The 16456-nt window shown below is 33.6% G+C and overlaps 1 protein-coding gene across 3 annotated transcripts in view; it reads right to left on the bottom strand.

Moving 5' to 3' along the window:
* The window catches only part of LOC140433361 (uncharacterized), a 60595-nt gene that overhangs the window by 26792 nt on the left and 17347 nt on the right, over nucleotides 1-16456 (bottom strand). For 2 of the 3 annotated variants that reach the window (XM_072521383.1, XM_072521384.1), the window contains exon 2: nucleotides 6844-7028. In XM_072521383.1, the coding sequence (XP_072377484.1) occupies nucleotides 6844-7028 (185 nt within the window). The remainder of the gene's footprint in view (nucleotides 1-6843; nucleotides 7029-16456) is intronic. The other variant, XM_072521385.1, reaches the window with a different exon arrangement.

Below are 16456 nucleotides of genomic sequence, written 5' to 3'. Positions count from 1 at the left end.
CTTGCGCTGGATGGTCTTGTGTAGAGATAATACATACAAGTAGAGTTGTCTGTTGTATCTGTTTGGATGTTTCATCCTCCCAAGATACATTGAAGTACCACAAAAGTTGTAGAAGACGTTTGGCTAGCAAAAAGACACGGAAAAATAAAACTAAGAGGATACAAAAATAATATGAGTAATTTCTGAACGAATAGTCCACTTTGTTTGTCAAAGGGACGAGAAGAATAAGAAAAAACGACATTTTAGGCCTAGCACCGTAACAATGGAAGATTCCTCTTTTTCAAACGAAAAACATATCAAAATATCTGAGCCAAAGCCTTAAAATAAACAAAGATGGTTGTTGATGCATTTGCCTAGCAAAAAACCATCGAGCCTTAAAAGTTGAGTGGGTGCTCATTGCAGAGAGGGAGTAGATAAAATAGAATCACTTCCTAACAAACCGTTGTCAGGACCTTTCCTAACAAAATGTCGCGTTAAAGCTTGTGAGGTAGTAGGAAAGCGTGATTTTGACGAATTGGCTTACTCTTGTAAAGTTTTTTAAGCGAAATGAGACGAAGAAAAGTGCTGTAAATAACGGTACGTAGTAAAAATTCTTGGAGAGGTTTGGAAAAATCCGATCTCCAGAGAACCCCTTTATAGTTGCAAAATTCCTGATTTTGTTGCAACAACAAAAATATCGAAAATTAAATAAAAAACTTCTTCTCTTCTTCTTCTTCGCGCGACTAGGATTACTATTGTTTGTCTGCATCTTATTCTGTTTCAGTCGTTGTTGACTGTACATTATCTTTCCACCTTTTTGGCGGCCTTCCAACGGGTCTTCTGCTATACGGCTTGTTGTTTTTACAGATGTTCGCTAATCTATCTAGTCCCATTCGGTTTACATGTTCGTTCCAGTTTTTTTTTCTTGTTTTTATCCACCTGTTAATATTTTGAATTTTGCATTGTTCGAGTATACTTCTGTTGGTTTGTCTGTCTCTTAATGATATGCCCGCTATTGATCTTAATACTTTCATTTCGATATTGTTGATTTGTTGTTTTGTCTTTATTGTATAGGTCCTTGTCTCCGCTGCATGGGTTAGGATTGGTCTTACTATTGTCTTGTATACTTTCATTTTGCTTTCCGTGGTCAGATATTTGTTCTCCATATGGTTTCTCGGAGGCAACCACTTACTCTTGCCGCTTTTGATGGTTGTCTTGGGGTCTCTGTTCTTATATCCCTGTCACTACTGATCTCTACTCCTAGGTAATTAAATTTCATTACTTGTTTTACAATTTTGCCATCCATTTCTAATTTGCATCTACGCGGCTCTTATTAAGTTTGTTTGCTGTGATATTGAAGGTGTGGAGCTGCCTTTGTAGGTTATCTTGGTCACCTTTTTCTGGGATCCATAGAGGTCGTATTCCATATCTTTGGTAAATTCCTCCCAGTGTTCTTTTTTGATGTTATCTATTTCTTAGTTTACTCTATTCCTGATTCTCACGTAGTCTTCTCGTGCCTCCGGTGTCTTCACTCCTTTGTATGTTAGGAAAGCTTGTTTCTTTTCATTTGCTAGTGCTTTTACCCTTTCGTCGTACTATGGTGTTTTGTATTCCCGTTTATTTCTGTTAACTTTTCTTTTACCTAAAGCTTTTTCCGCTGCTTTTAGGATACATTTTTTAATAATTTTCCAAGTTTCTTCCATATTCTTTTAAGTCTCTAGGTTATAGCTGTTTAGCTTTTCTGTTAGTCTATTTCTATACAAGTTTTGTGTCCCTTCTTCTTCTAAGCTTTCTATGTTTAACTTTTCTTCTATTTTTGTATTTCGCTTGCCTTGTGTGGTGATTGCTATATTTATTTTTCCTAGTACCAGGCCATGGTCGGATCCTACATTGGCGGAAGATAGAGTGCGCACATCTATTATATTCTTGGGGTGTATTTGTCTGTTTGTTATAATGTTTGTCAATCATAGAGTTACGTCCTCTTGTATTTGACCAGGTGATCTTATGTTGTATTGGGTGGTCAAAGTATGTGTTGTTAATTCGGAGGTTATTCATTAAACAAAGTTCTAGAAGTCTTTCTCTATTGTCGTTGAGCGTTTCTTCGTTAAATCTTTGTGTAAGGTATGTTGCCTACACTGGCGTTTAGGTCGCCGAGAATTATTGTTTTACTACCGGCTATTGTGGTGTCCAGTAGATCTTGGAGCTGTCCATAAAAATCATTTTTGTCTTCCTTGTTTTTGCTGTTATCCGGTGCATATACGGGGATAATATTAAGTATCGTCTGGTGATGTTTAAGGCAAACCAGCATCATCTTTTCGCTGATGTATCTTATTTCTTGAATATTGTTACTACGAGTATATTTATTGTGCATTAAGAGGCCTACTACTGCCTGAGCTCGTTTGCTTTCATCTACTCCGCTGTAGAGGAATATAAATTTGTTTCTATTGGCACTTCCTTTCCCTTTCTTTTTTGTTTCGTTCAGGGCACATATATCACTTTTATGGAGCTCCAATTCCTGCACAACTTCCTGTTCCCGTTTGTTCCACGATGCGATGTTCCAAGTGCCAATTCGTAGATTATTTGGTTTCTTTGTCCTTTTTCTTGTGTGGTTCGTCATCTGTGTATCCGTACAATTCCGAGGCTTCTGTTCGGTTCTCTGAGCATTGATTTTTTTGACAGTAAGTAGGCTGCTGACCTTGCTCACCAACCCCCTTTTCGGAGGATAATTTATCCCTTCCTCGTCAGCCCTGACCCTGCCTTCCATTGGGTGGTTACTCAATCTCCAGCAAGGTTGCTCAGGTTTTCCAGGGTTCACCCGTGCAGCCCAAGCCGCACTTCGTGGAGGTGAGGATAGGGATTTAGTAGGAGAGGCTAGAGAATGCTAACTGGAAACAGCATCTTATATTGCGCTTCACTACCCCTTTGAACTCCAAACAAATAAAAAACGAGATGCCCTTTTAGAACTAGTATAAAAAGGGTCGATTGGCGACACACCTCGAACGTCATATAGATTGGCGTCGAAGCTAGTACAAATTTTGGAGACAAGAAACGAAATAAAAATTTGAAAACTGCGTGAAAGTAGTTTCGATTTAATTTGAGTCCCTTACCATTTCCTAACACGTGTTTCTGGGTCTACCCGTCATCAGAGAGAGTTTGTAAGAAGACTCAAACTAAACCAAAACGCACCGACTACTCTGGCAATTATAGGAAAAATAATTACCAGAGTATGCTACTAGAGACCTCTAGTGAGGAAAGATGAAGTTAAATGTGTCGATGGTAATTAAAGTAAACTGTATACCCAAGCTTAATCAAGCCATTCAAAGCGATGTTGCGGTAATTTATATGGGTAAATTGTTGATGCATAGTGGAATATTAATATTCCCAGCATCGCTCTGAAAGGCTTGATTCAGCTTGGGTATACAGTTTACTTTAATTGCAATCGACACATTTAATAAGAAAGAGTTGATTTAAAATCGGATTCAGGAACCGGTATAATATGTTGGGAAGAAATAAAATCCTCCATGAATTTAACACATGACTCTTTGAGATTAGAGATCTTCCTGAAGCGATTTTCTAGCATAAAAAACGAAGATATGCATAAGAATAACGAATAAGTATCGAAAAGAAAAGAGAGAAAAAAAAAATAAATAAAGAGGATTGGGTTGCAGAAACGGTGAAATATCAAAAAATCTGCCTGTTGACTTTCGGAAAATTAATAACTTTACAAGCTTGGTCGTGGTGGGACAAAACTAAGAGGCTTAGATATTATGTTAAAAATTACCAACTTAGAAATATCCTTCACGAGCTTTGTCGTGGCGGACAAAACTAACAGGTGCCTGATGTTTTTGATTTCCCAAAACTTTTGTAGAAAAGATCTGTTTGTATTCATAGGAGTAACGAAAGATGTTAAATAAAATTTGGAATGAGTCGTAGAGACTTGCCATAATTGAAAATGGTTTCTAAGGCCACAGGGTGATTTGGTTCATCAGAAATTTTACCAGAATTTAAACAAAGTAGAACCATTTCAACACCTATAAGCATGTCTATAGGAACTGGTTGCTAAACTGTGTGATATGATCATGAATATGAGTGAGATCGCTTACACTAATTGCGTTTAACGAGAAAATTGGACCTTCACGTTCAATCGGTTTAATAAGATAGAAAGTAGTATCCTGACTTGTACCTGTCGACATTCTGTTTGAAATTTCAACACGGATTGATAGCTTATTACGAGAAAGCCCTAAATGCCGAGCAGAACTGTCTGAATTAAAATTAGCTATGAAGCCTGTATCCAGCAGGATACGAATTCTATGAAAGTTGCCAAAAACATATTTGATATGTATTAACCATGAAAGAAATAGACAAGAACATTAAACGTTGTTGTGTAGCAAAATTAGAAACATTGGTGGTTGTCTAAAGGAGCAAGATTAATTTGACGGTTGGTTAACAAATGAAGAAAAATGTGATGCCGTGTTTTGCGAACCCTACATTTGCGCGAAAAAAATTTGTGTTGTGTTTAACCAACGAGAAAGTTCTTGAGGCAATTTAGTCATAAAAAATACGGACATTTAAATAAAGGGTGAAGACCAGAACACAAGACACATTTAACACCTTGAGTAGTTACCTTCGGGTGCTTTGCGACATTGATGAAACTAGATGTAATGGATATTTTACTGAAATATTGAAATGATAAGGAGATGATCAAGAGCGAGTAGCAGAAGTCAATGAATTAAATTCAGAACGAAGTTGGGAAATGTATGAGAATCTCGATAAATGGTTTCGATTTTTATCTGCCCTGGCTACGAATAATAATTAAAGAGTATGGTTTTGTTATTTGAATGATTTTCTTGGCCTCCTTTAATCTAGAGAATGCCGTGTGTTGCGAATAGTTGGCTTTGTTTATTTTGCTGTATATTGTAAGGTAACAATAACTAAAAACAAAGGAAAAAGAAGACAATCCAAACAGAAATTAACACAAAGAAATTATCTAGATTTAAATAAGCTAATGCGATATTTGGTTTTAAACAAAATCAATTGCAAATAAATAAAAATATCGATAACGAAGGTAAGTAGCTAAATAAACAAAAGGAATGTGCTTAAATTGACATGCAACAGGTACAGAATGGATTGGAAAGTATGATAAAAGTTGAATTCACAAAATATAAATAATTCACAAAAATCAGATAACACAAAAATGTAACACAATATTAATAAAGGTGATATATTTTATGTACAATCAATATCAATTAAAATATGTAATATAAAAATAAATTTAAAAATTCTTATGCAAATATGACCAAATGTAATTTAAGTTAAAATAATGCAAAAAATATATTGTTGAAGGACCTTTTTTCAAATATTAAATTAAAATAGAACAAAACAATTTATTAAATGAAACAAAATAAAACTAAATGAACTAAAATTAAGTTATAATTATTTATTGCTATCCGGTCGAAGTAGCCAAATGTTTTGTGTAGAACTTACTGAGGTCACTGGTTAAATGATTAGAATAATAACAAAAAATGCCATATTTTGATTGTGAATAAATTAGCAATTAATTATAAAATCACGAAAATATCTGGCGTAACTCATTGATTTTATCTGTACAAAGAAAAATACTTACCGTTTGAATATTGTATATTAATTTTTGCAATAATAGTAGAAGAGTAGCATCTACGCGTCGCGACTAAAGGGACGTATACGTCTGGTCAAACTGGAGATGTTTATATCACGATGTCTCGTTTCGATCTGTCTTTGTTAGAATTTGTAAGGATAAAAATCCGTACCTTAAAATTCTAAGAGGTGGCCACAGGAAGCGAACCCTCATAAGTCAGAGTTTTAAAACTGTCGCTCAGCCTTGATACCAAATTGCGTATAAACTTCGCAGAAATTTGAAATTCTAACAAGGATATTTCTTTGAACTTAAATACAGATTACCATGTGTTAGCCAGTTTGATAATGAGAGTGTAATGAATAGCAGAAAATTATATACCTTAGTCTTTTAGAGTAAATAAGTAATTAGAATATATAATTAAATAAGATCATATTATAATACAGTAATAACAATATTAAATGAAAAAAATATAAATAAATACCAAATACTTTTCCAAACAAATGGTATAACACGTAAATTGTATGTACCATAATCCCCAAATGGGGAAACTAAACAGAAACATAAAAAACATTGTGTTTTTCTTTAAAATCTGTGTGAATCCTATTTATGTAAGTAATCTGCACATTTTAAAACATAAATCACATATAAAAAAATAAAAAAATTTAACACTTAATGGGTGTAAATATTCGTTCAATGTCATCACCAGTTGAAGAAATTAAATAACACAATATGAGGATGCGAGCAAGTAAATTCAACAAAACCGCCATAATATCACTTGTTGATATGATATACCTACTACATGTTTTCGATCTAAACGCTGCCAACTAATAAGTTTCTAATTTCTTCTTCTAATAAAAATTTTATTTTTTTTACTTTTAGTTTTTGTATCAAACAATGATGAATAAACAATACGGTTGAAATTTTTGAATGCCGTGTCGCATACTTCCTCTTCCAATTTAAAAATTAAAAGGTTGCATCCAGGTCCAAACGAAAATCGTACATGACAGGATTTAATCTCAAAATCTTAAATTGAGACCTTCTGTAAATTTCTTTTAAATATACGCTTTCAAATATACGTATTCAATTATAATATGGAATGAGATAAATTCAAAATAACGATTTTTTTTCATTTACCGCTCCGTACTACGTACAGATCATCGCAAAAAATAATTTAACAATAATATTTAATAGTAACAAAAAACTATGGGTTGTAATTTTCTACTAATACTACTCTAATTACTACTGCTTACCTTATGTGGAGTACTCGGAGATGTTAATGGATTTGCAGAGAAAGTCTGCAGTGGACAAACAAGCTGACAGTGTTCAGGTAAACACCTTTTATCGGCTTTTAGCTTATATTTTTTTTCTGAAATATGTTTATCTTTTCTATATATTGTTTCATGTCGTTGTAGATTACCTTTGGTATGAAACTCTTCTGAAATTAAGTAAAGTGTTAACTCGATTAACAACACGTTTTTAAATGATATTATTTTATAATAATCCCTTGGTCCATAAATAAATGTCCAATGTCTTTAAAATTATTTTAAACAAATTATAAACAGTAGTTTAAACCATGAGTCAATAAGAAGTCAAGTACTATTCCCAAAGAATAATAAAGATTATTGCGAGTAATAGGTATACTTTCTCTTCTATGGCGCTACAGCCCAAGTCGGACCGCCTCCCCAGCATTCGCCTCCAAGCATCTCTTGTCTTAGCTGCTCTCCTCCAGTTATTCACCCTTAATATCTCTTTAGCATCGGTTCTTACTTTGTCTATTTACCTCTTCCTTGGTCTTCCTACTGGTCTACGTCCTGTAGCAAATTTGAGATGGGATGAGCGCCAATTGTAACAAGTCTGTGTAGGGACCAATGTAACAAATATTTAAAGCAACAATTAGAATGAATTAAAGTAAAGAAGGAAAAATATGGAACAAAGAAAAAGGTAATGGCTAGCAATAGAATTGAACAATAGAATGAGACTTTTTTTCGTTTTTTATGAGAGGGCTGGTCAAAATGTTGTTAGATATACCTATAACTTGAGACCAGAAGTTATGCTCGGTTATGCAGAATTCCTCCAGGGTGACCACAATGATATCTGAGACCGCACGCAGGAATTGTTCGGACACTATCGCCGTCAATGCCAGAGACCTACCTTCTGAAAAACACCCTCCTCAACGGTGAAATATTGGTCGGACCGCCCGGATTGGGACGCAACGTCGGCACGGATTCATCCCATTTCTCATTCACGCACAATTGTCACGTATTCTCGCACTTTTTCACCACGACCGAATCCTTCTTTCCCCCTGTTCCTCCCTGGTATGGGTCGATAATTGTCTTTCCCCTTTGGGAGTAGCACGAGCCTCGAGATCTTCCAATTTGACGGAAATCGCTGAGTTTCAAGCAGTGCATTCATGTGTTCCAAAATCCAGGTTGGATCCAAACTACCAATGCGTTTTACCGTTTCTGGTGGTATGAGTGTCCTATGTCAATGGCATTGAACTGGTTTATTACGATTTTGTATCACTGACCCCAAATCTCCTCATCCAACTTGTCACATAGTTCTCTCCAGAGCCTCTTCTTCTCTGCTCGAATCTTCCTGCTCAGTTTCTTCTTTCACGCATTGTATACTATATCCATTCTGCTAGCTTTGGTTACTTCTCGTCTACCACTTGCCCTCGTATATTTTCTGACGGCAATTCATTCCTTCCTCTTATTGGCGATATCTTCGCACCACCAATGAGGCACTTTTTTTCATCTACCCTGTTCATGTAATTTCCCATAGTTTTTCTTATCATTGATTCCAGTTCTTCTACCGATGGCGGTTGTCATCTTGTCCTCTCTACCATCCATCTAAAGTACTAATCAAACACTAGCCAGTCTGTTCTATCTCCACCTCTGCTTCCTGTTTAGTTTTCTGGTGACTCCGCGTTGGTAGTTCCTACTCTGACCATCGAAAAGCCAATGTAGAGGTGCCCTGTAGCAATGTCATCCGGCAGCAAGACCCAGTCTCTAATTTTTCTCACCGCATTATGTGAGGCACAGGTGACATGGATATATGAACGTGAATTTTCCCTCACGAACGTTGGTTCCCGACCATTATTTAAGACAACTAGGTCCAGAGTTCCTATCCTTTTCATAAGCATTTATTCACGAGCGTGTATTATCGGAGAACCCCACTCCGCCGCTTTGGTATTGAAGTCCTCCAGCACTACACACTCTCTTCTCAATAATCTTACCACATTCATAATCTCATCCGGTCTACTTTCATAATTCTCCGCTGTACAATTCGGTGAAATGTAGCAGCATACCACATTTACTTCCTCCACAATTATCGTCACGAATCCCTCATGCGTCTCATATACCCTCAGTCTTCTATTAAGTATCCGCATTACTACAACGCCCGACGTAACTACGAATTATTCCCTACTACTCACTAACGTGGGGTTTGGCTCCGCCGCTATCAGGGTGTCAATTCCTTTTTCGGTTGCGGAGACCACAGCGAGTTCGTGAGCTAGCCTAGCCGTCCCCATATTTATTTGCAGCACTCTTAATAAACGTTCTCTTTCACGCTTATTCACCATTTTGTCGCTCAGTGAGTAACCTCCTACCCTTCTTATATCTCCACCCCTCGCTATTCTGATAATTTCCCTGAATTTGGGACACCAAGTGGACGTAGATACATGACCTTCTTCGTCAGAATTGAAGCACTTTACAGTGCTACTTTGACACTGGGATTGCGTATGGCCCTCCATCCCGCACTTCCAGCAACCCCCTTTTGCTTCACCCTCGCAGTCTCTTGCTATGTGGCCATGTACATGGCATCTATAACATCGTGTCAACTTCACTATTTCCTTCACCGTAACGTGTACCATCCCGATCTTTTCTCTTTCCGCCACTAGAAGTCTTCTGGCTATGTCCTCATCCACCTACATATAACAAATTCTATTTTTTCCACTATTTGTACTTATTTTTCCAATTATTTTACATGCTTTCTCACTACCTGATGACTACCAATACTTTATATTCTCTGGCTACTATTTGCCATTCTTTACACCTTTCTGCTACCGATATGTCCATTGTCCTCATGCAATTTCTTTATGATCCTTCCTGCCAATGTATGTGTCACTAAATAAAGTCCCTTTTCGTCTATTCTCTTAAAAAAATATGTCATTTCCTATCTTCGCTCTATCTAATCGTCTCTAATTGTTTGCTTGAAATACATTGTTCATAATACTATTAAACAATTCTGCGAAACACTCTCTTAAAACTAGCCATAATTATTTTTACAAAATTTGTCATATACAGGGCGTTAAAAATTTATATGCTTGTGGTTGAGAAACATGAAATTTTTTATTTTAATTTAAATTTTACATAAATAGAAATATAACAATATATATATATATATATATATATATATATATATATATATATATATATAAATATGTTGGAAATATCGGGTATGTGGTCTATATTAAATAAAAATCTTTGTTTTTTCTAAAGCTCAATATTTCGCCATTTATTTAATACCTTCATCGGGAGTAACTGTAAAAACCAAACATTTCAAAACACTGACGTACACTTAGATTTACAATACTTATTTTGTTTAATATATTGCAATATATGTTCATCGGGAGTAACTGTAAAAAACAAACATTTCAAAACACTGACGTACACTTAGATTTACAATACTTATTTTGTTTAATATATTGCAATATATGTTGCTTAATTGCCCCATGTCTGTTTTATAATTTAAAGTTTGTTTGTTTTTGTTAATGTGGTATATCTCCAAAAATAACCTACTTTTGTAATTTTTCGTCTGTGCCAAAATACGAGCATTGTTGTAGTCTAACAGATGACCGGTGTTTTTGTAGTGCTCGACAACTGCACAAGAATTTTTTCCTAAGCGGCAATCATTTTTATGCTATGTGATACGTTGTTTAAGCCACTGCGATGTATGGCCAATGTAGCTTTTTTCACATCCTAGACACGGTATTTCATATACCACATTACTCCTATATAAGGTTGGTACTGGGTCTTTAATTTTACAAAAAGAGTTGTTTGCTATTTATGGTATTATATTTAGCTATATTAATATTGGAAACATCTTTAAATATGAATACGACAGACTGAGTTAGACCGGTAATAAAGGGGAGTTTTTTGTATTTGATTGACTCATTGTTAGAGTCAAGGACAGGACCATCATACAAATTACTGCTGTAAATGAGTTTTTTTAAAATATGTTTAGGATAGTCGTTGTTTCGAAAAATTTTGTATAATATGTCCAGATTTTTTTGTAACAAATTATCATCAACAATGGACATTACCCTGTTTTCATACCAAATACTGTATTATATTTTTGACAAGTGGTGTGGTTTGAAAAGTAATTCATATACCTGCCCGATGCTGTTGGCTTTTGGTACCAATCCAATGTCAGAATATTGTCATTTGTTCTTATTACCTTTGTGTCTAAAAATGGTAGGTATACTAAGATCTGTCTCGGTTTCAATTGTGAACTGAAGATGTTCATTAAATGAATTAAAAATGTTTAATGTGGTATTGATGTGATAAGATGGAAATGCACATATGATGTCATCGACATATTTATATATAAATGTTAATTCGAAAGGTAATTGTGTGATCACATTGTCTAAGAGATGATCAGTTACAATAGTAGCAAGGATGGGACTAATCGGGGAACCCATAGGTGTTCCAAAAATTTGGGAGTAAAATTTTTCATTGAAACTGAAATAAGTGTTATTAAAAATGAACCTGAGAATTAGTAAAAAATTACCTTTAGATAATGTCGTGTAGTCTTTTATAAGGTTCCAATTTGATTCTATAATGTCCGTGACCATATTTAATGGAATGTTTGTAAATAAAGAAACCACATCCAAAGAAATCAAAACATAATCTTTTGGTAACCGCATTCCCCTAACAGCATTGACAAAGGTAAATGTGTCCTTAGAATTATAATTATTGCGATATAATCACGTTAAATATTTTATGATGGGTTTTTATCAAGATATCAGCCAAATATATGGAACAAACATTACAACTTTAATGAAACAATGGGCGAAGTTAAACATAAGGATAGCAAAATTGAATAACAGGAGAATTTTTTTATTACGTTGTAGAACATCTAATGTTACACCTGAGCACGTTCGTAACAGTGTTTTTAATCTACGAAGCTTATTATACGCAGGTAATGACAATTTTTTAAATAATAAAGTAGATAAATTCATTAATGAGATCCATAAGAAAACATTGAATTTAGAAATAAAAATAACTTGTATTAATGTTTCAACTGCGAAAAGTGATATTAATAAAATTAAGTGTGAGTTACAACAATTTGTTCCTAACAACATATTAACTGAATATGAACAAAGGTTAAAGAATAGTTTTTCCAATGTTTTCAACCAAGTCAAGCTTACTAACATAAAAAAGTTTGAACATCTAACTAATAACTTATTTTCTAACCACTTATTTTTAAACAATGACAAATGGTTTAAAAACTTGTCGAGCGTTGACTTTCCAAAAGAAGTGTCTGATTTTCTTTCTCTTGGTCCGAAATTTAGTGTTGAGTGTACACCCCCAGATTTTAAGTTAGATATTTTTTTAGCAGATGTAGAAAATATCATCGATGAGGTGACAGTTGAATCCAAGGATCTACTTAGGGCACAAGTAACAAATGTAGTAACTAATTATCTACACAATTCAACATCTAAACCCAACACAACATTAAACAAAACGTTTAAATACGTTCAAAAATATTTGAAGTTACATTCAGACATATATATTTTACAATCTGACAAAGGTGGATTTACGGTAGCTATGAACAAACAGGATTATATCGACAAAACATTAACGTTGTTAAACGACAGATCGACATATATTCGTTTGGACAAAGACCCTACTACAGTGATACAGAAAAAATATAATGACATAATAAAAACATTAAAAAACCAACATCAACTTACTGAACAAGTTGCAAAAAAGTTAACAATCTATGACTCATGTTCTCCTAAACTTTATTGTTTGCCTAAAATCCATAAATTGGACGTTCCTCTCAAGCCTATTGTAAGTTCTTTGAAGTTCACTACGTACAACATTTCTAAATTTCTTGCTGATATATTAAATGCTGCCTTTGAATATCGCAATAATTATTACTTTTGTCAATGCTGTTAGGGGAATGCGGTTACCAAAAGATTATGTTTTGATTTCTTTGGATGTGGTTTCTTTATTTACAAACATTCCATTAAAAATGGTCACGGACATTATAGAATCAAATTGGAACCTTATAAAAGACTACACGACATTATCTAAAGGTAATTTTTTACTAATTCTCAGGTTCATTTTCAATAACACTTATTTCAGTTTCAATGAAAAATTTTACACCCAAATTTTTGGAACACCTATGGGTTCCCCGATTAGTCCCATCCTTGCTACTATTGTAACTGATCATCTCTTAGACAATGTGATCACACAATTACCTTTCGAATTACCATTTATATATAAATATGTCGATGACATCATATGTGCAGTTCCATCTTATCACATCAATACCACATTAAACATTTTTAATTCATTTAATGAACATCTTCAGTTCACAATTGAAACCGAGACAGATCTTAGTATACCATTTTTAGACACAAAGGTAATAAGAACAAATGACAATATTCTGACATTGGATTGGTACCAAAAGCCAAGAGCATCGTTCAGGTATATGAATTACTTTTCAAACCACACCACTCGTCAAAAATATAATACAGTATTGGGTATAAAAAACAGGGTAATGTCCATTGTTGATGATAATTTGTTACAAAAAAATCTGGACATATTATACAAAAATTTTCGAAACAACAGCTATCCTAAACATATTTTAAAAAAACTCATTTACAGCAGTAATTTCTATGATTGTCCTGTCCTTGACTTTAACAATGAGTCAATCAAATACAAAAAACTCCCCTTTATTAACGGTCTAACTCAGTCTGTCGTATCCATATTTAAAGATGTTTCCAATATTAATATAGCTAAATACAATACCATAAATAGTAAACAACTTTTTTCTAAAATTAAAGACCCAGTACCAACATTATAATAGGAGTAATGTGGTATATGAAATACCGTGTCTAGGATGTAAAAAAAGGCCACATTGGCCATACATTGCAGTGGCTTAAGCAACGTATCACACAGCATAAAAGTGATTGCCGCTTATGAAAAAATTCTTGTGCAGTTGTCGAGCACTACAAAAACACCGGTCATCTGTTAGACTACAACAATGCTCGTATTTTGGCACAGACGGAAAATTACAAAAGTAGGTTATTTTTGGAGATGTACCACATTAACAAAAACAAACAAACTTTAAATTATAAAACAGACATGGGGCAATTAAGCAACATATATTGCAATATATTAAACAAAATTTAAAACTACACTCACCTTAATGATTAATCATACTAACTAGCCTTAATGATTAATTAAAGAAATACTATTCCTCTAATGTTTTCTTACATTGTTATTTTTTGCATTTTGAAATCATTTTTACTTGTTCCATCTTATTTATTGTTAACGAACGTGCTCAAAGATATTTTAAATTTTAACATGCATTTTATTAAATGTACAGTTACATCAGCAATAATTATTTTAATATTCAATTTTACTTATGTGTATAATCTTTCAATTTCTGTAAGTATTGTAAATCTAAGTGTACGTCAGTGTTTTGAAATGTTTGTTTTTTACAGTTACTCCCGATGAAGCTATTAAATAAATTACGAAATATTGAGCTTTAGAAAAAACGAAGATTTTTATTTAATATAGACCACATACCCGATATTTCCAACATATTTATAAATTGTTTTTTGGTCGAAATAATCACGTTAAATATATATATATATATATATATATATATATATATATATATATATATATATATATATATATATATATATATATATATATATATATGTATATATATATAGGGTGAGTCCTAACTATTGGGACATAGACTAAGGACAGGTTATTTGGACCAAAATATGGCTATTGGGCCAAATATGCCTTAATAAAATGTTGCTGAGAAAAAAGATACAGGGTGTTAAAGTTAATCTTTGTTTTTCGTTTTTTGCTAATAGTTTCCCTGTATATTTATAAATTGCTATCAAAATTGGCACAAAGGCATAATCTTCACAAGAAATAGTATTTTATTTACAATTCCACTATCAAATACCAAACTAATAAACAAAGTTGCAACTAACGTAAGGTTTCCGTTTTGACGATAAATCAAAACTAAACACACTTTAACTTAAAAGAACTCACAAAAACTCAAACTAAATGTTCTACATGGTCTCCTCCGATTTCTATGCCTTTTCTAAAAAATATTATTCTGTCCCCTTATAAGATAAGCTGCATTTTGAATGTATCTCCAAAGTTCGTCTCGTGTATTAATTTTATTGGCATAAACTAAGACATATGAAAGGGGACATATGAAGACGGGGACTTCATATGTCCCCAAAAATAAAAATCTAGCGGGTTGAACTCAGGATTTCTTGGTGGCCATTGAAAATCACTGCCTCTGACAATCCATCGTTGAGGAAATACGTCATTAAGATGATTTCTAACAGCTAATGAAAAATAAGGTGGCGCTCCATCCTGCATAAACCACATTTTTCTTCTTACATCCAGTGACTGATCATCTAAAATATCACTAAGAGTATTTTCCAAAAATAATAGATAAGAATCTCCATTTAAATTCTGAGGAAGAACATAAGGCCCTAGTAGTTGGTCGTCTATAGTGCCACACCAAATATTCAATTTAAACTCATGCTGAAAATGTCTAGCTTTAATAGCATGCGGGATTTCTTCTTCCCAATAATGACTATTTCGCCAATTAAAAACCCCTCGTCTGGTAAAAGTTGCTTCGTCGGTGAACATAATATTCTTAATAAAGTGTCTGTCATTGCGATGTTTATTCAGAATACGTTGGCAAAACTGTAACCGTCGTGGAAGATCTGTTGGAAGTAAATTTTGAACAGGAGTGAAGTGATAAAAATGGAGGTTCTCTTTTTTTTTAAATTCTAACAATAGACGACTGACTTACTCCTATTTCTGCTGATAGATGTCGTGAACTTATTTCAGGATTTTCATCTACTCGAATCAAAAGTTCATCTTCTTAATTAGGTGTGATTTGTTTCGGTCGATCACCCCGATTTTTAGTGTGAAATGACCCAGTTTCACCTAAACTACGATATAATCTTGCAAAAGTTTTGTGATTTGGTTGCCTTCTGTTTGCGTATAAAATTCCATACCTTCTGGCTGCCGAGCGACCGCAAAAATTTTCTTGTGCGTATACGCAAATCATATCTCGCATTTCTTCATTAGTAAAATGATTGTGACGAGGCATTTCAATCAAAAAAAGTAATGATTACTTTTAAAAAATGCAACATTACACTATACTGTCACATCAAAAATAATTTACTCTGAACAAATGACATTTACCAACAACAATTATCTGACAGTCCAAAGTATACTTTTCATAAATGAAATAATATTTGAAATCCATTTTTAAGACTCTAAGTAGTTTGACTGCGTTTTTATCGAAAACGGTTGAAATTATCATGTTTAAACAAAAGTACCAATTTTACGTAAAAATGATGTTTACGTCATATTTTCTAATAAAAATTACTAAAAAGTTTAATCAGAAAAAGTTTACTCAATTTGATCATTAGGAATGATCCACGTGGCGCCCTCTATGACAAAACGTAAATAAAATACTATTTCTTGTCTAAGATTATGCCATTGTGCCAATTTTGATAGCAATTTATAAATATACAGGGAAACTATTAGCAAAAAACGAAAAACAAAGATTAAC

Source organism: Diabrotica undecimpunctata, chromosome 2 (assembly GCF_040954645.1).
Source record: "Diabrotica undecimpunctata isolate CICGRU chromosome 2, icDiaUnde3, whole genome shotgun sequence".
Classification (NCBI taxonomy): domain Eukaryota; kingdom Metazoa; phylum Arthropoda; class Insecta; order Coleoptera; family Chrysomelidae; genus Diabrotica; species Diabrotica undecimpunctata.
This window is presented reverse-complemented; position numbering and strand designations above follow the sequence as displayed.